Raw genomic sequence first — 27,798 nt, 5'->3', positions numbered from 1 at the left:
CATCTGTAATGTGGAAAAGTTTCCTTGTGATAAATTTTGTATGTATTTAAGTCAGCTTCAATAATTAAACATGCTAATTTTTTCATGCATATTGTCAATTGTCTCACTAAATTTTCTAGCTAAATAAATAAATTGCCTGGAATTTTGTTAATGCACTCAGAGACCCCAGGATAATTTGTAGTTACCAGATAAAATTAATGTAGGTGAAAAAAATTGTGTATAAATAAGTAACTAATTATTTATATATTATAGTACATGGAAGAAGGGGTGTACACCTACAATTGACATTTGACATGCCTATTAAGAAAGGAAGTTATACAGTATCTATTCAAATAAATACAAAACTCAGTGTTGTGAAATTGTAAAAAATTACATTCACAGCAAACATTCTAAATCGCTTTTACTAAAGCAGTAGTTAAATCACCAGTTTTTCCATGGAAAGATGATAACAATGCATGCTGATAATTAGCAGTAAGCGCTGACATGTGATGAAAATATTCTTCTTTCTCTACCTGAACAGTAAACATTGTGAACCCTATTTCTTTAAATATATTTGTTACCTGCAAGAAAGAAAAAAAATAAGGATTAAAAAAGCACCAATTATTTTTCATAACTACCTAAAATGTAATGTTATTGAAAAGTACTTCATATTTTCCAGAAAAATATAAATAAAGAGGAAATAAATAACATATATAAATATCATATTGCAGAATTGAAGTGCAGGAAATAAATAAAGAGAAAGAAAACTGTTTACCAAGTTTTAATTTACATTTAGGTGTAGCGAACAGTGCAAGCTCTTCAATTCACTGTTCGCTAAAGCTCTTACGAAAACTCATTCAATGTGCTAATTATCAGAATGTTAAAAAAAAATAAAAATTCCAACATCCCCAGCATTCCAAAAATTCATATACATTATGGTTGAAAATTAAATGTTTGGAATTCATTGCTAAAAGTGAACACTTAATTTTGTGCTGAACTGTAAATCAGAACAAATCTTAATTTTATAAAAAGTTTATTTATGTACATGAAATAATATCAACACAAGCAAAAAAACTGCGTCAAGTCTATAAACAAAAGCCAAAGCATTTAATGGTATGTCTATATTAAGTAGTTGTTAATTTTATGTACTTTTACATTTATGGCACTCACTGGTTCGCAGCTTAAAAATGGTCACTCGTATGTGTTATGGCACAGTTCTTGGGTGCATTTTGAATGCAGACCTGCATTGCAGCACCACTCCTGGTGCCATTTTCTGCTTATATGCATAAAAACAGAAAACAAGTTAATGACAACATGGCTGCCAACTTTTGACTTTCAGACACTGGATATTAGGCATTTGTAAATGGTAGGAAAAACAGGAAGCTTTTGGGCCAAAACAGATGTAAAAACAGGATTTTTTCAAAAGGAAGGTCTTCCCAAAACACAAAAGGAAACAAGAGATTTTCAGAAAAAGGAAGTTTTCTGAAGTCCATACTGTACTATAAATTAAATTGCACTGATAAATACACATTTTATATGAAAATATAAAGGTAAGATTTGTTTGCCAGTATAGTCATGCTTTCAAACATTAGTTATGCAAGGATTTTTCTGTCTATAGATTTGTCTGGATATTCTATTAGACGTCAGCAGATTTTTATTGCTTTTATTGCTTTAACTTTGCCCTCTTCAGAAATGTTGAGTAAAGTTTAGTTCATAATAATGGCCATGCCATTCAGACTTCGCTCTCATGAGCATTTCCAGACCTTCATCAGAAGGAGATCAGAAAAAATTAGTCAAATGGGTCAAACCACCTCCCACTGACAAAACTCTAAAGGATCATGCAAGATGGATGTTAACAGAAAGCGAAGGGAGCAGTGCATTCTATCCAATGGCAGGTCAATGTGCAACAGCTGACATTACAACACTTGAAGGCTAGAAAAGGATGTGCTGGTCAGATGAGTCCAAATACTTGGTGCAACAGGCGAACGGATGCCTTCATGTGTGGCACAAGCCAAGTACACTATCCAGGCAGGTGGCTGTGGTTCCTTAATAAGGGGCTTGTTTTGCTGGAAAGAACTAAGACTCCTGGTGCGTATAGAACAGCGTTTCACTGGTGATAGGCAAATGACTGTTGTCGTTTGCCTATCATTTCACAAGAGTTACTTTACTCTTGTGACATTTTTGTTGTTTTGTGACACGAAGGGTATCCATTGCAGGGTTCATCTTCCAGCGTTTCCTGTTAATTTTTAAGCAGTAAAAATTAAGCAGTCAAACTCCTGTTTCCTTCAAAACATTATCACCATAAAATTTCTGTAATTCATGCAGCATCTCTATAGCACTTTTCCCAAGTTTAAAAAACTTGTTAGCATGCTGTTCAAACTGCAACATTCTGTAATCAATCAGATGTGACACAAGTTAAGTGGTCAAGCCAGTTCCCACTTGGCATGTGTGTGCACCAAGGTCAATGCCCCATGTGCAAATCATTTAAATACCAGCGTGCGGTTCCGGGAATTTTTTAAATGAACTATGTATATACATATGAATTTACACACATATGAATGTTACTTTATACATACTATATATAACTGTATGAATTATTATTAGGTATTCATTATTTTTATTTAAATTATACTTCAATTTAAAACTAAAATTAGTATAAAATATTGGCATCAGGACATGGTTCAGTGTTTTTATCTTGTTCTAAATTATAATAAATAAATATTTTGTTTTCCACAACTCCATTAATATGAGCATAATAAAAATAAATAAATTTTTCTGTAGCAAAAGAATGACAAACAAAATAAAGTAAAACAGTTATACGCAGAGTTCAGTAATTTAAAGTCTTTTAAATGCAGAGAATTTTACTGTATTTAAAATGTGGTTATATGTCAGTGATTAAATATTTGTTATAATCATTAATGTAATTATACTCAGTTTAGAATCAAAGTTACAAAAAGTGTTACGTTCTTACTTGGTTTATAATTTTCTGTTCACTTGCATCAGGTTTAACTTGAACATGAATACTTCCCGCTTTAACATCTGCTGAATGTTGCCAAAAATGTTGGTCCCTATATGACAGAACACCTTCCAGTGCACAAACCTTTCAACAAAAAATATTCATGCTGAAATCTAATAGATTAGCAACATGCATAAAATTATGTATATTTTCACATATTTAATGATAACTAATAAGCCTATAAAAATAAAGAAAAAAAATCATAATTAAAATATACACAACTAAATTATAGAGGCAATTTAAATAAAATGAAATTGCAAACAAATTTCCCAATATGATTAAAAATTACCAACAAGATCAATAATCAATTATTATCAACAAGCAGAATTTAATAGAAAGCAAAATAATGCTAATATGTAGATCATCCCTTTTAAACTACTATTTAATGAACAGAAATAGTGGGAATCAGAAAGATCAGAAGAATTTAATCACTACAAATAGAAATAAAAATTTATATAACAATACAATTTATGTACATACAGAACTTAGCATTTTGTTTTCTCAGTTTCATCACAGCAATATTTGAAAAATAATGTGCAATAACTTTATGGAAAGAGAGGATGATTTACCTATTTATTAAAATAAAAGGAGTACAGTAATACCCCGAAGTTACGCGATAGGTGGGTCCGACCAAAAATCGCGTAAGTCGGGGTACAATTTTGCATATAAATACATATAAATTTTGCTTAATTGGGACCAAGAACTAACAAAAACACTAGTTTAGAAGAAAAATATTAATAAAATTGCAGTTCTTTATACATATTAATACAAAATATGTATTAAAAAAACAAATGACTTACGTTAAAAAGTTATTTCGATGTCGATGGCTTCATAAAATCTAACAAATTCGTCTGACGACACAGCGCGTTCTTTTTTTCACGCAGAATTTCTTCGTAGCAAGCTAATAATTTTTTTATTCCTTGCTTTGTAGCTATAACGCGTTCTTCGTTGGAGTCTGTTTTCTAAAATTTTTAAGCCCTTTACAATTGAGCCCTTTTCAGTTTTCAACCTGTCAAGTTTGCAATTGTCATGTGCTTTTTGCCGTTGCTTCATTTAGGCCTGTAGCACGTGCAATATCACATGGTCTTTCATTTCGCTCAAAGCGTTTCACAACTTCATATTTTTTCTCTATCGACAGAGGCAGACTGGCCATAAGCCTTACTGGGGAAAGGTGGGCCAGTGTGACTTTGGCAATAAACCATAGTATGAGGCCACTATAAATTTTCCCGGGTAAGAATTTTTGACCCAGTCCGCCTCTGTTTATCGATAATTGCTTTTCTTTTTCTCTCTGAATCTGCAGTGTCTTCACCAGGACGCTTCCTTTTCACACCTTTTAATTAAGTATTTTACTCATTTTTAGGGAATCAAGCACAATTACAAAACGAGGAGGCACGCTTGATACGCATAAACAAAGCTGCGCGCATGTAGCAACTGAATAAACAACACCATAAAGGCAGAGATACGCTATTAACACCTCGCATTTCTAGGGGTTACTACCATAAAACAATAAAAATCCAGTTGCGTTTCTGCTAGTGAAATCTGTTATAAACTGGTAGTAAACTCGATCTAATTTCATTTGCGATTATATCGATAGCTGGAATTGTGTTGGTTTTTACGTTATTATGGTGAAATCAGTTTCCCTTTCACTGATATAAAAAACATAAAAGCAACAAAGTTGAATTTTGTTCATCTTTCGCTCTCATTCTCCGCCGTCGCACTGTATATCGATAACATATGAAAAACGACCTTGAAGATAGTGGGCGGCAGCGTTGCCAAACGAAAAAATCAAGAACCGCGTAACTCCGAGTTCGCGTAAGTCGGGGTAGCGTAAGTCGGGGTATTACTGTATGTGATTTCAACAAACAATATAGATTTCTACAACAAAACTTAAAATACATACAGACACACACTTGCTTTTATGCTAATGCTACGAGTATAACAAATAAATTTGATGAGCTTTAAATTATGAAGTTAAGGCAGAATATGAGAATTCTCTGGCTAAGAGGGCAAAGAAAAGCAACATGGAATTCTTTGCATATGTTAACACTGGAAGGAAAGGGATGAATCGCATTGGCGCACTGATTATGAACCATATAACTATTAATAATTTAGTTATTAATCATTAACTATTAATAACTATTATTAATTAACTATTAATAATTAAAAATTCAGATTGCTAAATCTGACCAAATATTTTGCATCTACATTTGCATTTGAAGGAATTTTTAGAGATAAGGGTAAGCAGAAGGAATCTAATACTGACTGGAATTTAAGCGATTTTATAATAAAAGAAAGTAAGGTAAAGGGAAATATATGCATCAGTCCCAGGTGCTTTGTTCTTTTAGTGAACAAAATATCTGGGACTGATGGAATCTATCCAATTATATTAACCCTCTGCAGTCCAGCATTATTTTCATTGTCTTCCCCACAGAGTCCAGCACTAACAACAAAATAAAAATGATTGATTAAAATGATGTTCAAAAATTATTTACTTTCGAGTTTACATCAACTAATATAGAAAACAGTATGGCAAAACTGGAAAAGCTCTAATTCAATAGTTCTTCATTTGAAGAAAATATTCAGGAAACTTTCCAGCTGGATAACTGATTATATTTTTACTTTAGAGCCCCTGCTTTGAATTCCTTGTTTGTCCTTTTGTGGGTGGGCAGAGATGCAACATCCAAAATATCTGCAGAAATCATTTCTTGCTAAATACATTCTCAAAGAATTTAATTCTGCCTGTCCATTCTTCAGTCCAATATGAATTCCTTTGAATTCCTTGTTTGTCCTTTTGTGGGTGGGCAGAGATGCAACATCCAAAATATCTGCAGAAATCATTTCTTGCTAAATACATTCTCAAAGAATTTAATTCTGCCTGTCCATTCTTCAGTCCAATATTTTTTTATATCAGTTTTTTCATTTAGTCCCATACTGATATTAACTCCAAAAAACTCCTTTAGTTCATTCAGTGAAACTAAAACCCAGTCACACCATGTGGAGCAGTCAGAAACTATCTTATTTCAAAGTTTTCTAGTTTTTTCCCACAATTCCTTCAGAAAGGTCTAACTATTTCTCAATTTTGCCATCAGAAACGCTTTTACTACACCTTGAAAGCATGGCTAAATACTTCACTAAGTCACTTTTTCTACACTGAAACAAACAACACAGCCTGCCATTAATAACTGAATAAAAACATTTTTTTTTTTTTTTTTTTGGGTATGAGGTTACTACCACGTTGGTCAAGATTTTTGCAGCTCCGGCAAACACTAAGTTTTCATTTATATTTAGTCATTTTATTCACTTAATTGTTATACTAAATTATTTTCTATATGTAGCTTTATAGTTCTAAACAAGCTCCATGATTTATTTTGAATTTAGATAGCAATTTTGAAAGTTAATACTTAGTGTCCATAGATTTTATGTTTGTAACTTGCCGCCATTGTTATACGATACTGAATACCGTAAGGTTTAACATAAAACTAGATAGCGAAATATGTAGCATTGTATTAGAAATCTGTAAGGTTAGTATAGTATCATCAATAAAATTTATTAATCTTATTAAGTTTCATTGTTAATTAAATTATCCTTAAACAGAATCATGACCCAGACTAGAGCAGCAAAGCAGTGTTCACAGAATAGCCAGAGTGCTGTGGCTCATGGGAGAACCGAAAGGGGGCGATTCTTCCACGCATCACAGTCTAAAACAATGTGTGAAATGTTTGCAGACCTGAACAGAGCATGATCTAACCAAGGAGGATGTCCTTATTGTTGTTGTTATTTGGTTTTTAGGAGCATTAGCAACTAAGGCCATATTGCTCCAGGGATATGCGGTAGTCATTCCCTGACCTTTCTGCATCCTCCATATTTGGTGGTCACTGGCTCGAACCCCAGTCTAATCAAGAAGTGTGTGCTACACACTGCTGCTCCTGCCCACCTGGCTACGGAGGTGTCATGGATGTCCTTGTGGGTGCAGACTGAAGAAATTAGGTGCCAACTCAAGTTCTGATGGGTGTCTATGAGAGTTTTAGGTGTAGGGTAAATGCCCTCGAAGAAATTAATATGAGGGACACATCAAGCTCTCAGCTGCCCAACTCAATGCCAGAGCTCACTCCTATGCATCAGGCAACACAAGCAATCTCTAAGGCAGAATGTGCTGGTCCCACAGGATGTTGTTGTTGTTGTTGTTGTTAAATTTGTTGGTGCATCAGCAACTTAGGCTATAATGCACTGGTTACTGTCTAATATCTTCTTAGTTTGTCTTACACGTGATATGGTTCATATATTGTGATATTTATTTATCAATTTTAGAAAGAGAAAAATGTCATTCATGTCCTCACGATCTCCTAGAACATTCTGTAATGATAACCGGCTGGAGTTATGAAAATGAGAGAAGAAAGCAGATTTCCGTTCTTGCAGATATAGCGGGCATTCCAGGATGATATGTTTTACTGTTAGTGAACATAAGCAGTTGCTGCATTGTGGAGGATCATCGTTTGTTAGTAGGTAGCTATGTGTGAGGAATGTATGACCAATGCGTAATCTGGCTAGGATGGTTTCTTCTTTTCTGTTTCGTCTCAGACTGGATTGCCATTGCTTGGGTTCTCTCTTGATTTCAAGAAGTTTATTATTTGCTTGACCTTGCCACATGCGTGTCCACTGTTGTTTATACATCTGTTTGATAATGGATTTATGGTCAATATAAGGAGTCCTGAAATTAGATGGTATCACATTTGTAGCACATTTAGCAGCTAGATCTGCCTGCTCGTTTCCTAGTATTCCAGCGTGTCCAGGGATCCAACAAAATATTACTAGCTGTCCATGTCCGTGAAGTTCTAGTAGCTGTGCCCAAATTGTTTGTACCAGCGGATGACTAGGGAAGAATTGACGCTGTAGAGAATTAACAGCACTCAATGAGTCCGTATATATGATGGATTTGGTACACGACTCTTCTTTGATATTCTCTAGAGCTGGAACAATGCCGTATAGTTCTGAGGTATAAGTACTGCATTCAGACGGAAGCTGTCTGGAGATGGTGATATTTGGTAATACTACAGCGGTACCAACTTTACTACCAATTTTGGATCCATCTGTATATATTTGAATGAAAGTGCTAAACTCAGAGGAGTGGGTCTTATGAATTTGTCTAATGTTGGAATCTGGAAGGTTATTCTTTCCCCATTGCTGAAAGTGTCTATCAATATGTATCAGGGGCATTTGCCATGGCTGGGTTTCCATGCTAGTGTCCTGAAGAATGTTAGTAAAATTCAGGCCCCAGCTTGTGATAAGAGCTTGAAGCCTAATGCCAGATGGTTTATTGAGCCGTGGTTTACTTTCATAAAGTTTACTCCATTTGGGTATAAAGAGATATTGCCATATGGGATGATGTGGAAGACTGCTGATTTTGGCTGCGTAATTTAGTAACAGAACTTGTCGTCGAAGATGTAGCGGTGGCTCATAGGCTTCAGTATATAGACTTAAGATTGGTGAAGTACGAAAAGCCCCCAGTGCAATTCGTAGGGCACTATGATGTACAGGATCGAGCCATTTAAGTGCACTCGGTCTGGCCGAGTCATATGCAGGAGACCCGTAGTCTAACCTGGATCTAATCAGCGATCGATATAGCTGTAGCAACATGTAGCGATCTGCGCCCCATGACATGGAGGAAATTACTCTCAGAAGATTTAGTTTTCTAAGACAACTTGTACGGATATGTTTTATATGCTCCAGAAAGTTTAATTTTTTATCACAAATTACACCAAGGAATCTAATACTAGGCTGGAAAGTAATACGATGAGAATCTAACTGTAGGTCTGGATCAGGATGTAAAGAACGTTTGCGACAGAAGTGTACGGCTGTTGTTTTTGGTTTAGAAAGTCGATATCCGTTGTTTTTGGCCCAAGAGACTATTTTGTTAATAGTACCTTGTAGTTGTCTTTCAATTAGTCGCATATTTTGAGAGTGACATGAGATGGCAAGATCGTCAGCATATAGGTATGCATCAACTGTATTAGGTATACACTTGGTTATGGCATCAATCCTAATGGCAAAGAGTGTAGCGCTCAACACTGAACCTTGGGGAACTCCCTCTTCTTGTACATATGCTCGAGACAATGATGAATGGAATCGGACTTGAAATGATCTATTGCCTAGAAAGTTTTTAATGAATATCGGCAGATGACCCCGAAGTCCACATTTATGTAAGTCCTGAAGAATCCCATATCGCCAAGTTGTATCGAAGGCTTTCTCTATGTCAACGCATATCATGACTAGGTGCTCGTTTCTGAGGAAAGCGTTCCGGATATTTGTTTCTGCTTTGATAATGAGATCAAGTGTAGATCTTCTTCTCCAGAAGCCATGTTGGTTTGGACTTAGAATGTTTTCCGTTTCTAGAAACCATGTCAATCTAGCATTAACTATTTTTTCTAATGTTTTTCCCAGACAACTGGTTAGAGAAATAGGGCGGTAGTTTCTGGGATCTGTGTGGTCTTTTCCTGGTTTCGGGAAAGCTAGCACATAAGAATGGCACCAGCTAGCAGGGTAATACTCCTCTAGAAAAATTCTGTTATACAGTTGTAATAGGGCAGTTAATGAATCCTCACTTAAATGAAAGATCATGGTGTAAAAAATTCCATCGGGGCCTGGAGCACTATTCTTTAATTGGGAAAGTGCACTGCGCAATTCAATCATGGTCAGAGGTAGGTTATACGAATATGGGACGGCAGTATTAAATTTTAGTTTGTATTTTTCTGTCCGGGATTTTAACAATTGAAATGCTGGTTCATATGTGGCAACAGCTGAAAGTGTTTCAAATGAATTACCTAAGATATTGGCAATCTCCAGAGGTTCAGAAATTTCCTTCCCTCTTACGAGTAGAATAGGAGAAATTGTTTGTGTGTATTTGCCATTAATTCGTTTGATCTTTTTCCATATTTTAGAAGTATCTGTGGATCTGTTTATGGTGGAAGCGAAACGTGCCCATGCTTCTTTTTTACTCTCTCGTCTTATATGACGAGCTTTAGCTCTGGCTCTCTTAAACTGTAGGAGGTTGGCTGTAGTTGGATATTTTCGAAACAGATTCCAGTACTTATTTCTTTCTTTTTTAGCATTGTTACATGCTTCATTCCACCACATTTTTGGATGAAACCTGATTTTGGATGAAGATTTTGGAATAGCAGCCTCCGATGCTTTCATTATTTTTCGTGTAGTATACCTGACTGCAGAATCAATTGTGAGGGTTGTTATGACGGCAGTATCTATTCGAGCTATTTTCTGGTATTTAGTCCAGTTAGCCTTTTCAAATTTCCAGCTTGTCCTAATTTCTCTCTGGGGAGGAGAACTTGAGCTAAAAGTACAGATGATAGGAAAGTGATCGCTACCACAAGGGTTGTCAGTAACAGTCCAGTCTATGATAGGAAATATTGTTGGGGAGCATATTGAAAGATCAATAGCTGAACTTGAACCAGATGGAGAGTGTATGTATGTGTGATCACCACTGTTTAGAATAGTTAGATTATGTTTATCTAAAAATTTTTCTATTATCTGTCCTCTAGAGTCAAGATGTTGGGAACCCCATAGGGGGTGATGGCCATTCCAGTCACCCATAATACAAAAGGGAACAGGTATTTGCTTAACTATATCATCTAAATCATCAAGGCTGTATGAATGGTTTGGCGATAGATACAACGAAACTAATGTTACTGTTATACCAATGGTGACACGAACTGCAACTGCCTCTAAAGATGTTTGCATGGGGATAGGTCTACAGGGAACTACAGAGTTCACTATGACTGCTACTCCTCCATGAGCTGAGTTAGAGGAACTTCTATCTTTTCTATATATAGTATAATGTTTAATTGTCATAGACACTGTATTTGTGAGATTGGTTTCTTGAAGGCACACTGCAACAGGCTTATATTTACTTAATAGATCGTAAAAGTCATCTACGTTACCACGGAGCCCACGGCAATTCCACTGAATAACTGTACTCATTGTTTGGTTTTAACTGGTGTCTGCTAACATCCGTGAAGTAGTCTGCTTACGCCTGTCTATTTTCCCCTTTTCCTTCTTTGAGAATACTGGTCTGCCTGTGTCGATGTCATCTTCTGGATGAATTTCAAGAATTGTATCGTCATCGCCTGCTTTTTCATCGATGTCCATGGTATCAGATCTGAGTTTGTATTTATCACTTCTTTCAGAGCTCTTGATTTGTTCTTTCTGTTGCTGTTTGGGATTCTTATCTGGAGGAACTGTTACTGGTGTATTTACTTCTTTTGTTACATATCTGAAGGGAGAGTGTTCCTTTGATGAAGAAAGTACTGATTTAGCCCAACCAGATATAGAGATATTTGGAGGGACTGAGCAGTCAGTTTGAGTTGATATTGAGCGTAGTCGTTGAGTAATTGATGCATACGTAGATTTGACAGGAGTTGTAAATTGTTTTTTTGCCTCTTGATATGACACCTTATGCTCTATTTTATATTTCTGAACATTCTTCTCTCGTTTCCATTGATCGCAGTCCTTAGAGAAGGCAGAATGATTTCCATGGCAATTAGGACAGTTTTGAGTTTCCTTGTTACAATCGGTATGTGTGTGTTCTTTAGAACCGCAAGCAGCACAAGTGACTACACCTCTGCATACCGTTTGCGAATGACCAAATTTTTGGCACTTGAAGCACCGTACCGGATTGGGAATGTATGGTCTAACATGACATCTGAGGTATCCAGCCTTTATAGTTGTGGGGAGAATTGGTGTTTTAAAAGTCAGTATAACTGTCCGAGTAGGGACAAGCTCTCCATCTCTTTTGATCAAAATTCTTTTGGCGTGGATTACATTTTGGTTGTTTAATTCCTGGACAAGTTCATCTTCCGATACATTTAGGAGATCCCATTCTGATATTACCCCTTTAGAGGAGTTCAAGGTGGCATGTGGGGTAACCTTTGTGGGAATTCCACCAAAGATAGAAATTTTCAGGAGTCTCTCTGCATGTCTATGTTCATTCATCTCCACTAATAAATCTCCAGATCTTAATCGACGAACCATTTTTGGAGGGCCAGCCACATTTTCGAGACATTTCTGAATCAAAAATGGAGATAACTTACTCAGTGGTTGGTCTGTGGAGGAATGCAATATTAAAAAGAGAGGAGCAGAATAATCTGTCCCTTCTTTGCATGGGATGGGTTTAAGTCATGATCTAGGTCATGCCTATCTAGATCTGGATCAGTAGATCCGCAGCTGGACTGTTTTGTGTTTTCCATTACTGCTCCTTTTAGCCCTGGGAGAGTGGATTTCTTCTCCCAGACTTCCAGCCCCGCCACGTGGAGGCAGGAGCGGTGCCACCAGTGACCAAGCGATAAAGAGATTAGTTGTTAGTGTGTTAGTAAGTTATTCCTATATACAAAAAGAAAGGTGTTTTGCCTTTCTATCAAGTGAGCTAACTTCTTTACTTCAGAAGTGCAAAATTAAATAACTTCAGAAAAATAACACTATTCTATAATCAACCGCTCTTTTAAGTAAATCGCTTTCAAAATCGCTTAGAAATCGCTATAGTCACTCGCTTGGCACTCGGGGCCTGGTCCCACAGGAACTAGTTATTGTCAATGACTCTATTGTAAAGGAGAAGGAGAATATAGTATGCAACAAAGATAAGTGGAAAAGGACCAGGGTATGTCTGCCAGGGGCAAAAGCTGATGATGTTGTAGAGCAGATATCTTTTAAGGGCACAAAAGGTGATATTGTTGTACACACTGGCACTAATGACCTTAAGAGCAAGAGATCTGCAGATTTCCTTAACAAGTACAGGTCAATGAAGAAAAAAAAGTTGCGAGTTAGGGTTAAATTTGAAAGTGTGTACAATTCTGCGCAGACACAATAGGAGGGAGTATATGATGAGAGCCTTGTCAATCAATTCGGCTCTGGAGAGACTGTGCAAGACTCAAGAAGTAGAATTTTTTTCAAGCCTGGGATGTGCTTGTTGACAGGAGAGACTGCTTCTACAGGGATGAGGTACACTTAAATAGAAAGGGTGCAAGAATATTTGATGATGCTATCGAGGCTGTGTTAGGTGGGTCAGAAAACTGCTAGTTTGGGGGATATACAGACTAAAAGGTTAACAGTGGCCGCAGGCAGAGGCGAAAGCGATTCTTGCACTGCTTCTATTGGAATGAGCAGCAGCAGCATGGAAAGCAAGGCAATGGAGATTTCCAGGACTGTTGGGAGTCATAGGGGAACAAATAAATACATAGGCTGTGTTAGGGTAACTAAGAGTAGAAAGAGGTGCATGTATACTTGCATGTACACCAATGCTAGGAGTATAGTTAATAAATTTGATGAGCTTGAAGTGCTAGTCAAGACATCAAAGGCAGATATTGTTGGGATATCAGAGACATGTCACACAGATATAAGCACTGCAGAATTGGAATTTGGAGGGTACAATGTGTACAGAAAGGAGGAGGGGTTATGGTGTTAGTTAAGAAACACAAAATCTAAGAAGTGCATCCAATTGATGCTGGTGGACAATGCAATGTTGAGTCGGTTTGGTGTGACATAAGCACTGAGAAAGGAAAAATGAGAGTAGGTGTGTTATAGGCCTAAGGAATCTGATGAGTATAATGAGCAATTGAGCAGAGAAATAGAGTGAGCCAGTAAATCAGAATGTCATATAATGGGGGAATTTTAGCTTTCCAGATATCGACTGGAATTTGTGGATTGATCACTCGCATGCTAGAAAGGCTTTTTTGGATTTATTGGATGACTGTTTTCTACAACAGCATGTTCGAAATGCAACCAGATGGAGTAATAACTCTTGATCTGATTATCAGCAGTGATTATTCATTATTCATGCATTAAAAATTTGCAGATAAAGGAATCAATTGGTGACAGTAATCACATTGTACTGATATGAGAATTACTTAAAGATGTAACTACCATTAAGGCTAAAGGGAAAGACTTTGGCTTTCATAAGGGTGACTACACAGGGGTCTCAGACAGTTTTTAAATTCTGTACAGTGGGATCAAATGATGATGTTACCAATATTGAATTCTAAATGTTGAGCCTTCAGGAACTTAATCTTGGAGGCTACTAGGCTTTTCATACCAACTAAGAAATACTGTTCAAGGTTCAGGCCTAAATGGATGTCAGATGAATTATGAGGCTCATGGCAGAGAAGGAAAATGTATGGGATACATATATATTATTAGGTGACACAGAAGCCTATGACAGATATAAGCTTGTCTGTAATCAAATCACAAAGGAGGTTAGGCAGCAAAGGTGGATTACAAGAAATCTTTGGCAAAAGATGCAAAGAGATTTTTACTTATGTAAACTCTAGAAGGAAAGGGATGAATCAGTTTGGACCACTTAACATAGATGGGTTGACTACTGATGATCATGTGGTGCCTCCGTAGCCAGGAGCAGGAGCAGCACAGTGCACAGTGGGCAGGAGCAGCACAATGCATAGCACACGCTTCTTGATTAGACGGGGGTTCAAGCCCGTGACCACTAAATACGGAGGATGCGGAAAGGTCAGAGAATGACCACCACATATCCCCGGAGCAATATAGCCTTAGTTGCTAATGCTCCTAAAAACCAAATAACAACAACAACTGATGATCATGCTCAGGTAGCTGATAAACTGAATGAGTATTTTGCATCTACATTCATACATCAGGAGTTATTCAATTAGGGGAATGCCAGAAGTTTATCAACCTTTAACAGGGACCTAGGTGATTTTGTAATAACTGAGAATAAAGTGGAGGAGAAATTGTTGAAGTTAAATATAAGGAAGGCACCTGGGGTGGACGGGATCTATCCAGTTATATTAAAGGAGGCAGCAAAGGAAGTAAGCAAACCCTTAGCCATAATTATGAGAGCTTCCTTGGACTGGAGGTATGCAAATGTATACCCAATTCATAAACGGGATTCAAAAGGTGACACAAGTAACTATAGACTTGTTAGTTTAACTTGTGTTCTGGGGAAAATAATGGACTCCATTATTTTCCCCAGAACACAACTTGTGTAGATTAACCAGTGACTCACTGGTTAATCTACACAAGATTGCAGTAATAGTTCAGACACAGCATGAGTTTGTTAAAAGGAGGTCTTGTCTGACCAATCTGATTGGATACTATGATGTGGTCACAAAAGAACCGAATGACAAAAATAATTTTGATATCATATACTTGGATTTCAGGAAATCCTTTGATACTGTTGCACATGGAAGATTGCTATACAAACTGGAGAGGTATGGCATTAAGGGTAAGTTGCTACATTGGATAAAGGGATGGTTGAGTGGGAGATGACAGAGTGGTAATCAATGGACATTGCTCTTCATGGACAAATGTTATTAGTGGAGTTCCCAAGGGTTCAGTGCTGGGCCCATTGTTGTTTTGTGTATTCATCAATGATATTGATGAATGTATATCAGGATTAAATGTCCAAGTTTGCAGATGATACAAAAGTTGGCACGGTTGTTAATGACAGTATGCTACTCCAACTGGATCTAGACAAGTTGGGCAAGCTGAGAAGTGGCAACTAAAGTTTAACATTAACAAATGCTAAGTACTGCATATTGGTAGCAATAACCCAAGAGAAACGCACTGACTGTGTGGTACTACACTCGGGGAGGTGGAAAGTGAAAAAGACCTGGGGGTAACTGTGAAGTCAAATATGAAGTTTGCTGAGCAGTGCAGAGCAGTCCGTGACTTGCCAGGGCAGGTCATGGGGTCTTGTCAATGATATCTAGGAATTTTGCTAGCAGGGACAGGGAGGTGATTATCCTGTTGTACAAGACAATGGTCAGGCTACGCCTAGAATACTGTGTACAGGTCTGGAGGCCTCATTTTAGGAAGGATGTAGAGTTGCTAGAACAAGTACAAAGAAAGACAACAAGATTGGTGAGGGGAACAAAGGAGTGCACTTACCAAGAAAGGCCTTAAGTTCTACAAATTGCAGCACCTGGAGGGTAGGCATCTGTGAGGTGATCTGATTGAGGTTTATAAGGCCTTGAATGGGCTGAGTGAGCTGAATGCTGATGGGATTCTTCCTCTTGCTCAGATTAAGAACCTGAAGGGGGAATAGATTCAAATTGAGGAAAGACAGTTGTAGAATAGATGTGCAGAAATTTCTCTTTAGCCAGTGGGTGGTTGATTGGTGGAACAGACTTCCATCTTTTGTTGTGGAAGTTGATAGCCTAAACAAATTTAAGGCTGAGCTAGACAGGCATTTGGAACAAATGGAGGGGTGAAATGGGAGGGTTTTTTTTTTTTTTTTTTTGGCTGATGCTGCATAAACTTGCTTTCTTGCATCGTATGCCTCTACTAATGGTAATGCTAAATTAATAACAAAAAATGCACACATTATCACAAATTAAATTTGTCTTCTAATTATAGTATCAGCAAGATGTCACTTTCATAAAATTTTTCAAGCCGACTGTTAATTAAACTTTCTTCTAACACACTATTCTCACATATGAAACATCAGTGATAAATCTTTGCTCTATTAAATTCCCATCATTATTATTAGCCACATGCAATCCTGTAAGCTTTTTCTCTATTCTGACTATTTCCAATGGGTCTTTCCCACATTAGTGAGAGGAATATGTGGCAACAAAGCCTTTTAAGATTCCAGTATACTCCACTGCATTACTTTGCTGACTGAAGATACAAAAAATTCAAAAGCCAAGGGTATACATAGCAGCTCTGAATTTTATGGTTTTTATTTTCTTCATTTTAGCTGAACTAAAATGTTCAACTAAATTCAATGAGGATGCATCATTGAATACATTTATTTAATGATGCATCCTCATTACTTTTACAAGTTGTTTCTTTTTATTTTATGATTTTTTTTTTTTTTTGTTCCCTTACTACTACATTTGAATACATTAAAAGAGTTCAAAATGTAAGGTTAAGAACTCCCAGCTTTGCTGTAACTTAATTTAAATTTTAATATGCCACACAAAAGATAAATAAATGTTCCCTATTTTTCCAAAGGCTTGTTACTGCTACTAATGGGAGAGACATTTCCCAAAAATGTTTTGATTTATTTCATTTATATAATTAAAGTTTCTAAATTCAGTATGATTCAACACAGTGGTGTTCTATATATTTCAGACTGAGTAATAGCTTTGGTTCCTACACTATTAAAAACCAACCAACAAATAAGTAGTAAAAATTTAAACATACATGATATAAGGTGTCTGTCATTTGCTAGTTTCTATAACAAAAATAAAACTACTTTTCCATTTCATTACTTGGAAAAAAAAAATACCTTATTTAAAGCACTGTTAATAACTGTATCCATATGCCTGGGCATTTGTAGAAGGAGAACACATGCTGAATGCTTAAGAAGAGGAATAACACTCAAAAAGATAAGGACAGCAATGAACAGCGAACAAAGAGGATCAGCAATGTACAGTCCAAAATGTTCAATTAATAGTGATGATGTAATGACACTAACACTTCCCAGTGTATCTGCAAGAACATGTAGGAAGACACCTAGAAATTAAAACAAGAAAATGAGTTATAAAAAACATATACACCTATATCTGTGTATTCAATATAAGCTAAAGCAGCAGTTTTCATATTGGTGTGGCATTTGTTGCCACACCAATATGAAAATTATTGGTGTGGCAACAAATTATTGCACCGTAGTATGAAGTGTACAATATACACCATTTACTCATAAAATAAGCAGCATCACAAAAAAAATTGGTAGGACCAGAAAATTTAGTTATTTCCTGAAAGTGGTAGTCAAATTAAAAAAGAATGGTAATCCATATACTAAAGAATATTTATACAATATACAGTATAAACATAAGAAAAACTTTACATGACAAATCTATCAGTAACCTATTGCATGCTCATTAATTAGAAAAAAAAGCAAATCATATTTAATTATATACAAGGTGTCTCAAATATGAATGAGAAAGTTTTTTTAACAATTTTTATTGGCTGATTGTTGTTGTTTGTTATTTGATTTTTAGGAGCATTAGCAACTAAGGCCATATTGCTCCAGGAATATGCGGTGATCATTCCCTGACCTTTCCGCATCCTCCGTATTTGGTGGCGACTGGCTCGAACCCCGGTCTAATCAAGAAGCGTATGCTACACACTGCTGCTCCTTCCCACCTGGCTACGGAGGCGCCTTTATTGGCTGAAGTATCAACAATACTAACATTGCTACTTATTGAGACAGTCTACCCATTTATCTAATTCAGCAATCTATCTCCTAACTTCCAAATTCCTTTCGGGAAGAATTTGTGACTGTTGTTAGAACCTGAAGTGTGGCTCAAATTCTTGTTTCTTTCTTGTTAACTAACTTTCTTGTTAATTTGAAATTCTTTAATGATCAAAACAAATGATAATCTCAAGAAATGAAGTTCAGCATATACAGTAGGTAAGAAAGCACCATCTACTTCAGATTTCTCAAAGTATTAATTGTCAATGCACTGTCTTTGTGGATAGATATGGCTTCAGACCATAGCCTCTTTGTTTTGGCATGCTGGCTTTACCTTATATTTTAAAACTTGCAATAAATCTGCATTAACATTCATTCACTATGTAAGAAAATCATGAAGTTGACATCTTGTGTGCCACAAATGGTATCAGAATTCAGATATTCTCAGTTTCTGAGCATAAGATTTACTCCATTTTCATGATCTTCATTAAAATCTTCTTAACACTTTACATCTGTGACTGATAATTATTCATTGCAATACTGAGATTAAAGTTTGGTAAAATTTTCACCCAGTTTTTAATTTTCATTTGACAAAAGTTTATTGAGTGAAAGACATATGGAGTTGTTTAACAGTACATGGATATAAATGAACATTATGTCTCCATGTGAATTAACAAATTAATTTACTTTATTAAATTCTAAATAAGAAATATGCAATCTGAACACCTATTACATTCAATTCACCAAACTAATTAATTGTTTAATAGGTGATGTTACTGAATCCAGTTTAGGATTCCATTATCACACAAAAAAAAAAAAAAAAAAATCACGTATCTAAAACTGAATGCAAGTTTCTCTTCACTTAGAGAACTTTACACTTGATATTTCCCAAGTTTGGTTTGATTTTTATTGATGCATTAGTAAATAAGGCTATAATGTGCCAAAACAGGTTATGGAAAAGATAATAGTTAAAAATGATTTTAGTGATCTGCCAGATCATTACCTATGATCCCAATATGGCTTGGGATCCAGCAGAAGCAGATGTCAAATGTAGATTCATAAAGAGAATATAAAACTTCTGTTGAACCCTGGACAAGACAGGATGAAGATTATATCTCATCATTGATAGAGCCTGTAATGCACTTAAAGAATCTGTGTATACCATACACCTTTGATAATTATTAATTTTAATGTTGTGCAAAGCAAGATCTATAAGCATACAATTCTGCAGAGTATATACTGCACTTGTAGCGGATCTTCTCAGATAAAGTTCTTTCTCTTTGGAAAGACTGCAGAAGATCCCATGGATGGTTCTGAGCCATCAGTGAAGACAGACAGGAAATCAGAGTAAGCAGATCAATGGGCAGCACAGAGTTGTAAGTAAACAGATGGTGAAGTGCTGGCTTTTCCCCCAGTTATTAATAGAGAAGTTGCATGGTGGAAAGTGAACATGCCAGGGTGGAAAGAGCCACCTTTGAAACTGAGCAACATTGTCTACTGTGATATTAAGCTCTCTGAGTAGTTCTTGGACAGAATACCAAACAGACAGTTGGCAGTTTGGCAGGCATTAAAGATTTTCCCACTGTGTCTTGAAAACAGATGTCCACAGGTGGTAGATGACTTTCATCAACCGGTGGAATACCACCACTTTGCTTATTGGAGGCTTGAAGTGGTGAAACCCATGTCTAGTCTCTAGAGCAAAGTTTCTGGCATCCCCCTCCCCCCATACTTCTCCTTCAAACCCATGCACGGTACTAAGTACTATAGGTTTTGATACCTTTCGTGTTTGGGGTTTTCATAAAAAAAAAAAAAAAAAAAAACATAGGGTGATCTGGCAGGGATTACATTTTAAAAGTACAATTTAGTGACAATTACAATTATTTTAAATGTGGCACTGTGCTATATAAAGCGTATATTTCTTCTTATATTTTTTGCTTTGTACAGTGCAATATCATATCTAATTACATCTTATTACTTTTCTAAAACAAATTAAGGTTTTTAATAAAAAATAAAAAATGTTTGTTTTTTTTTCCCCTATAATGGCACAGATCCTACACATCAAACATTTCCCGGGAACCTTCACAACAATTACTTTGGCACTGCACTGCTTCAAACATTAAAATATGAATGTGTCATTTATTTGATGTAAAAGGTAATAAAACATTTCCTTTAGAAAAGAATTTGATAGTGAATTTTCTGTTAAAGCTGAGGAGTTAAGAATGGCATAAAATTACAATTTGCTAGTTTTAAAGATTACTTGAAAATAAAACCAAAAATCTAGGTTCTACTTGTAAATAATCAAAAAAAATCCCTGTAAATATACCTTGAATATTTGTATCATCAGCATGGTGGTGAGAATGATGATGAGAATGACTATGTCCATGTGAAGAGTACGACTGATGTGCATGACCATGCAAATGTGAATGTGTTTGCCAAAACACAAATATTCCAACAAGATTAACACATAGGCCAGCAACCGACACCGTCTAAAAACAGAAATATAGGTTTAGAACTACTTTCAAAATTTTAAAATATCCAAATAATTAATAAATTATTTATCTTGTCTGTTTTAATATTAAATTTCCTAAAATATCAATTTGAAATTGTCCTAAAACATCAATTTGAAATTACCAGAATTTCTCAGTGCATTTTACTAAAGAAAACTCAAGATGTGGTAATTTTCAGTTTCCATAAGATTGACTCATCCATTACTTGTTTTTTTCCAAAACAAGTAACGGATGAGTCAATCTTGTTTTTTCTAAAACAAGAAAATTTTTTGGAAAATCTCTTCCCTTAATATCTGTAGCATTAACTGGCAATGTGAGCATTAAATATTCTTTTAGTAACATGGTATGCAGATATATCAAGAATTGAAAACTGATGAAATAATGAGCACTTAAACCTGCGCAGAGTGTAATCTGTCTTTAATTTCTTAAAGAATTACAGATTATGCTCTGACATTTCATGGTACTTCTTGTACTACTTCTTCAGTGACTGTAAAGACAACAGATAAAGGTAAATTTTGGTGACTTTATTTACATAAAGTTGTTAGTTTGATTACACATTTCTTATTTATTAAGGTTTAGTCTTGAATTAGATAACAAGCAGCTATTAGCAAACATCAGGTAAAGATTAAATTAACAATTTTAAGTAATTTTATGTTAGTTATTAATTTAGTTAAAGATTAATAATTAAAATTAAATAAGTTAACATTAAGTAAATGGATAACTATGAATACTTACACTCTTGTAATGCTCTCCTTATGACACCATCATAAGAAGAGCCTCACCAAGATAGTGAGTTTACAATTCATTATATGTTCTGTAGTGTACTCTCAAACTAAGAATGTTTTGAATTAAAACTCCAGTTAAGGTCTCCGGAGCAAATCATAGGTTAGTTTTTCACTTAGATTGAGGGTATTTAGAATGAGAATAGCAGTTTGGATGTTGTACGATTAGATATCTGTTTGGCAGCTAACCTTTGTGAGCATCATAACTGTGTGGATGGGTTCGATATCTTGTTAGAAGGGAGGATGGAGTTCTTTTTTCCATATATATTTATTATCGTTCTAATTTTTGTTTTTTATCTGCTCTAATACTCTGCTTTTTAAAATAGGTATGTGGATATTGTGTATCATCATGCTGTCGTTTTATATTCATTATATTATATGTTATAATGAAGGACTTTGTATAGTCTGTGTTTCTGCATACCTATCAGTGGTCAGGACTGGGGTGTTCTTGAAATCCTATTGATGATCCTTGCATCAAGCATGGAAAGCCAGATTTAATTTTGTTATTTGGCCACGGGCTATGTCATATTTATGTTCTTTAATTCTTTTGAATAATTTTCTACCGGTTTCTCCAATATATGATTTTGGCATATTTGCATTGTAAATTGTATACTGGGTGTTTGGTGGAAAAAGTTCATCAGGGGTGATGTGGGGGGAGGGAGTTTTTACCATATTTTTATTAGTTCTTATAAATCTGGTATACAACTCATTTTTTGGCTATGCTTTTGATCTGTTTGCTAATTTACTCTTGCTTTTTTGGTTATGTTCTTTTTTTTTTTTTTGGTTCTTTGTTAGATGCCTATGTGTTGAGATATTTCTCATTTGTTATATTAACTGTTTTCATTATGAGTTTTTGTGGGTATCCATTGTTACTATATATTTAGGAAATTCTGCTGATTTCTCTATTGAGTGCTTGATCTTTACATAGTCTTAAAGCTCTAAAAATGAAACTTAAGAATGCCTATTTTTGTGTTCATGGAGTGATTCAAATTAAACTTTATAATGGCTCCTGTGTCTGTTGGTGTTCTGTATATTTCTATTAAGAGAGAATTATTACGCTTTTTTACAAAGAGATTTGGAACAATATGCTATTGTCTTTCTCTATTTCGATTTTATGCATGGATGAACAGTAGATCGGTAGTTGTAAAAGTTGTTTAATTCCTCTAACCCAGTGTTTATGGGTCGCAACTAAAATTTGGGTCATCAGCTGTCTTTGAGTGAATTGTAAAATATTTTCCACTTGATTACTGAAAATTGACAGAATTACAAATCAACTCAATTGAAAACCATGACAGCTAACTTTATTAACAAGTGTGCTAAGGCATGCGCATTTGGCCAAGCAGAAACTTCATCAACCTCATATAATAAAGGGCAACTACCAAATAAACAACCATTAGTGCCTGTCAACAATGGTAAGGAAAAAAGAAGTGTGAAATAAGAACAAATTTTAAAAGAATATCTGCTGATATTAGTCTTTAATCTTCAGTTTCAGTATTATTGTCTTTTTTGATTCTGCCACAAGTATAGTACACGTTTCAGATTTTTGGTAATGTTGTTGTGTCAGATTTGTTGGTGCATCAGCAACTCAGGCTATAATGCACTAATTACTGTCTCATATCTTCATTTGTCTTACAAGTGATAAGGGTTAAGATAAGATGATATTCATTTATCAAATTTAAAAAAAGAAAAAATGTCATCCATTTTGGCCCATATCATTTGAGTTTTTGTCATTCTTGTAATTGTGGAAGAAAATGCCTCCATGCTTCCCTTTTACTGATCTGCCTAACACGTTTTGCCCTTGCCTGTTTAAAGCTGATGAGTTTGCTGTTGTTGGGAACTTCCTGAAGATGTTCCATGCTCTGTTTTCTTATTTAGCTGCCTTGCATCCATCATTCCACTACACTTTTGAGTGAGCCGATATTTTTGTGGATTGTTTTGGATTGTTTGGCTTTTTAGGAGCATTAGCAACTAAGGCCATATTGCTCGGGGATATACAGTGGTCATTCCCTGACCTTTCCGCATCCTCCGTATTTGGTGGTGACGGGCTCGAACCCCGATATAATCAAGAAGCATGTGCTACGCACTGCTGCTCCTTCCCACCTGGCTATGAAGGCGCCATGGATTGTTTTGGAATCGCTTTGTCTGCTGCCTGCAGTATTTGCTTAGATATACATTCTACTGCCAGGTTTATGGGTGTTGGATGGACCTGTTTTTCTTTTAGTGTTGCTAGCTGCTTCTATATGCCCCAGTCAGCTTTAGAAAAGTTCCATTTGGCAATTCAGTAAGAAAGGTGGGGAATTCTTGTATTAATGCAGCATATCACAGGGTAATGACCACTGCCCAGTGGACTGCTGTGTATAGTACATCCAAATAGAGAATAATCAGTTACTGAGCATAGAGAGACCAACAGCTGAAGTAGATACTATAGGAAGATGCATATAAGTGTGTGCTCCATTACTGAGAGTTATTAGGCTGTGTTGATGAAGTAATTTTTTGATAGTTTGTCTACGCTTGTCCAGGTTTTGATTTCCCCATAAAGGATGGTAACTAACGAGGTCCCTTAGGAAGCAGTAGGGTTTGCAAAGTTGTACCATTAATTCTTCTAAATCAGCATAGTTTATATTTTGGTTAGGGGGGGCAAGTATAATGAGACTATGATGAAATTGAAGTTAACATTGACTCGTGCAACAAATGCCTCAAGGTTTCTTTTTAGAGAGATTGGTTTTGAGGGTATCTATGAGTTGATTATCAGCACTATCCCTCCATGTGAAAGACTGCGTGCAACACAATCTTCCAGATGTATTATGTAGTTTTGAAGGGAAACAGTTATATTTGGTGTTAGATTGGTTTCATGTAGACAAAAGGTAATAGGGTTATTTCACAGTTGTAAATTTTTAATAATGTAAAAGAGACCTGTTATTCTAGTCAGTGTTAACTGTGGCTATTAAGGTGCATTGTGAATACCATGGGAAATAGCCACTGCGACATGCACAATAATCCAAACAACAGCAAATGTTTTTGTATCCCTATCATGTGCAAATGATCCAAGCATTGCTGATAAACTGATAATCCTTTATATATCTTCTGTCAATGGCTGCTTCAGCATTACACAAACAGCCCCAAGTTTCCAAATGATATTTCTGAATATGCTGGAAAAGCATGCTTCACAAGGAACTCCTTATATGTACCAAAGAAAACAAAGTTGACGTTAAAAAAAGATATACTGCAGAGAAGAACACACACCACGTATAGGTTATAGCACCGGTGCAGGATAAAAAAGTACAACTTTGACAAACATCAGAAAAAATGGAACAGATGCGTGGCTCTCTTTCGTGATATTTCAATAAACATGTATATTGTAATGCATCACGTGGAGCAACTACTACAATGCTTTGTAGCAAAGTAAAAAATATGAATAAAAATAGCATGAGAGACAGCCTAAAGCAGATTTTCTACATCCCAGCCCATATTCGCAATATGAGGTATACATTTTATGCTGCCATAGTGTAAAACCAGTCAGTATGAGGTTCCATATTAGTCAGATATTTGACTCATTTTTCCTCTGAATTAATTTCTCAGGGGAATATATTTAATCCTTTGAAGTACTTTACACGAGATCCTATATTTTTACAGCTACTTCTTGAGAACAAACAGGCACCTTCCAGTTATTTTATAATATTTATTTTGCTAACAATACAATCTATTTACTGCTATCAATAATGAAGAATAAATGCTGTCAAAAATCATAATGGCATGGTTTCTGGACTAGTTTTAGCAGTTTAAGAAAGATGTCATTATTTCATAGCTCCCTTAAGTATTGGGAAGCTGATCATACAATCAAACGGAGCCATTCTGTTACCATGCTCATGATATCACTTGACGATTATTTGCAAAAACTTGAACCTTTTGTTCATATGCTTTGTTAGTGAGAAGTTAGAATAAAATAAGCTTTCGAAACTGTTTTCATTAGTTTGTTTATTTATGGCACCATCTTCCTGTTAGAGTTTGTCTTGAGTTGTAATTTTAGATCTTGCTAAAAGAAATATCTGCCAGATTTATGAATATAATTTATTTACATCATACTCATAGTATTACTGAGTCATAGTAAAAATTTGACAAGAAATACCTGCATCGGGCCCTACTGCAGTGCTTCAAAAACATTGATACAAATCTTGCCAAAACTACCATCTAAGTTTGCAAATATTATTATTCTTTTTAAATACTTCAAAATATGAAAACGACATCTTACTTTTACAGTCCATTTAGCAAGAAATATTTAACATATAACTTATAGTTTTCACTACAAGCATTTAAATTCCATTAGCACCCAACTAATTAGAGAAATGTTTGGTGCATGAATATTTAAGGGTTAAGAATCATCTGGTATATACACATTATACACAGTATTCAAAATCAATGTCACTTACCAACAGCCGTTCTGTAATTATTTTAGGAGGATCAAACAACCTACTTAAAGCTTCAGTGAATACCATAAATGACACTACAATCAAGAACAGTCCATTTATAAATCCTGATAAAACCTCTACACGGCCAAACCTACAAAAATAATGATTAAATAAATCTACAATTTGATACATTAATCCTAAATGCATTATAATATTGTTTTTAAAAACATCCACTTCTTTTCATGCGATTTCCATATAAAATTTTTGCAGTTTAATTGGAAATCATTAATGTGAGTTGAAGTTCTACTATGAAATCTGCATGTACATTCATGCAAAGTATTTCCACAAAGACAACAAGGACAGGATGAACCTTGCATATTAATCAGTAAACTGTGTATAAAGAATGAGTCTTTTTTGTGGAGTAAAAAAAAAAAACTCAGTGTCCTACTGGAAAAATCCTATTATACGAGGTACTACCCAAATTTTCACGAAATTTGAATGTTGCATGGGAACTAAGTCTAGTACGGATTTGTGGCGCTAGGTAACACTGCATGCACCCTTTGTGAATCAGTGTGCCACGTGGCATCAGGCTGGATAAAGTGATTGAATATTTATGCACAGTTCTTTAGCAGTGTGTTTCACATAGTTTGCGATTGTTGCAATGGCTGATGTGAGAGAGCAACATGCTTACATCAAGTTTTGTTTCCTTCTTAACAATACAGCAGCAGAAACCTATAAGAAGTTGAAACAAGCTTTTGGTGAAAATGCTTTAGTACATATGCAGACATACTACTGGTTTAACTGTTTTAAAAACAGTCGAATGTCGGTTGATGATGACGATCGCTCTGGGCATTCATCATCGAGCACCACCTTGGAAAATGTCGCAAAATTTCAGGCAGAGATCTGTGAAGACCGCAGGTGGACCATCCACAACATTTGTGGCATTGTAGGACAATCGTATGGCACGTGTCAGCGGATTTTGTCAGACGAGATGAACCTGAGAAGGATTGCGACTAAGTTCGTGCCATAGTTACTGAGTAAAGACCAAAAGCAGCATCGCATGGAAGTTAGCAGAGATCTTCAAGAATGAGCCAGGAGTGATCAAAACTTCCTTTCTACAGTCGTCACTGGTGACAAAAGTTGGGAATATGGGTATGACCAAGAAACTGAGCAACAATCATCCCAGTGGAAGAGCCCATTTTTGTCCCAACCGAAGAAAGCCCGACAAGTGAGGAGCAATGTGAAGTCCATGCTGATCTGTTTTTTGGACATTGACGGGATTATTCATAAGGAATTCGTCTCTCATGGCCAGACTGTCAACACAAAGTTCTACTGTGACATCCTGAGGTAGTTAGAGGAAGCTGTCAGGAGGAAATGTAAAGAGAAGTGGCACACAAAGAACTGGGTCCATCATGGCAACGTGCTGGCCCATGCATTTCTCACTGCTGACCGGGCTAGCCAGGTGGGTAAAGTGCCTGCCTGGCAACCCAAAGGTTGTGGGTTCGAATCCTGCCTCGGGCTTGGATCAGAGTAGAAAATGCAAAAACCTTGGGAGGTGCAATATGGCCACAGAAGCCGATGTGCCAACAACTAACAAAAAAAAAAAATCTTTCACTGTGGTGCAGTTTTTGGCATCTAACAAAATGGCAATCATTCTCCCCCTTATTCACCAGACTTAGCCCCCTGTGACTTCTCCTCCCAAGAATGAAAATCAAGCTGAACGGTTGAAGATTTGACAGTGTAGAGGATATCCAAGCTGAACACTATGATGAAGTACTTTCAGGATGCATTCAAATCACGGGATCTGTGTTTACGTTCTCAAGGGGACTACTTCGAAGGTGACGGTGGCAAATGAGACTCAGGGTGAGCAATTTATTTTATAAATACATTTCAGGAACTTTTGGGTAGTACCTCGTATCTTAATGCCTGAGACCAA

At 35.9% G+C, this 27,798-nt stretch overlaps 1 protein-coding gene across 1 annotated transcript in view; it reads right to left on the bottom strand.

Annotated features, from left to right (window-relative positions):
• Window positions 1-389: 389 nt before the first annotated feature.
• Window positions 390-27,798, bottom strand: part of LOC150085214 (proton-coupled zinc antiporter SLC30A5-like) — a 111,589-nt gene continuing 84,180 nt past the window's right edge. Inside the window, exons 12-16 of the mRNA XM_090373868.1 lie at window positions 25,884-26,013; window positions 20,491-20,653; window positions 17,259-17,485; window positions 2,951-3,079; window positions 390-560 (exon numbers count right to left, since the gene is read on the bottom strand). Coding sequence (XP_090229994.1) covers window positions 390-560; window positions 2,951-3,079; window positions 17,259-17,485; window positions 20,491-20,653; window positions 25,884-26,013 — 820 coding nt within the window. The remainder of the gene's footprint in view (window positions 561-2,950; window positions 3,080-17,258; window positions 17,486-20,490; window positions 20,654-25,883; window positions 26,014-27,798) is intronic.

The sequence above is a fragment of the Mastigoproctus giganteus genome, chromosome 5, assembly GCF_048544385.1.
Source record: "Mastigoproctus giganteus isolate SK-2022 chromosome 5, ASM4854438v1, whole genome shotgun sequence".
NCBI lineage: Eukaryota > Metazoa > Arthropoda > Arachnida > Uropygi > Thelyphonidae > Mastigoproctus > Mastigoproctus giganteus.
Note: the sequence above shows the minus strand (reverse complement) of the source record. Positions and strands in the feature narration are given on the sequence as shown.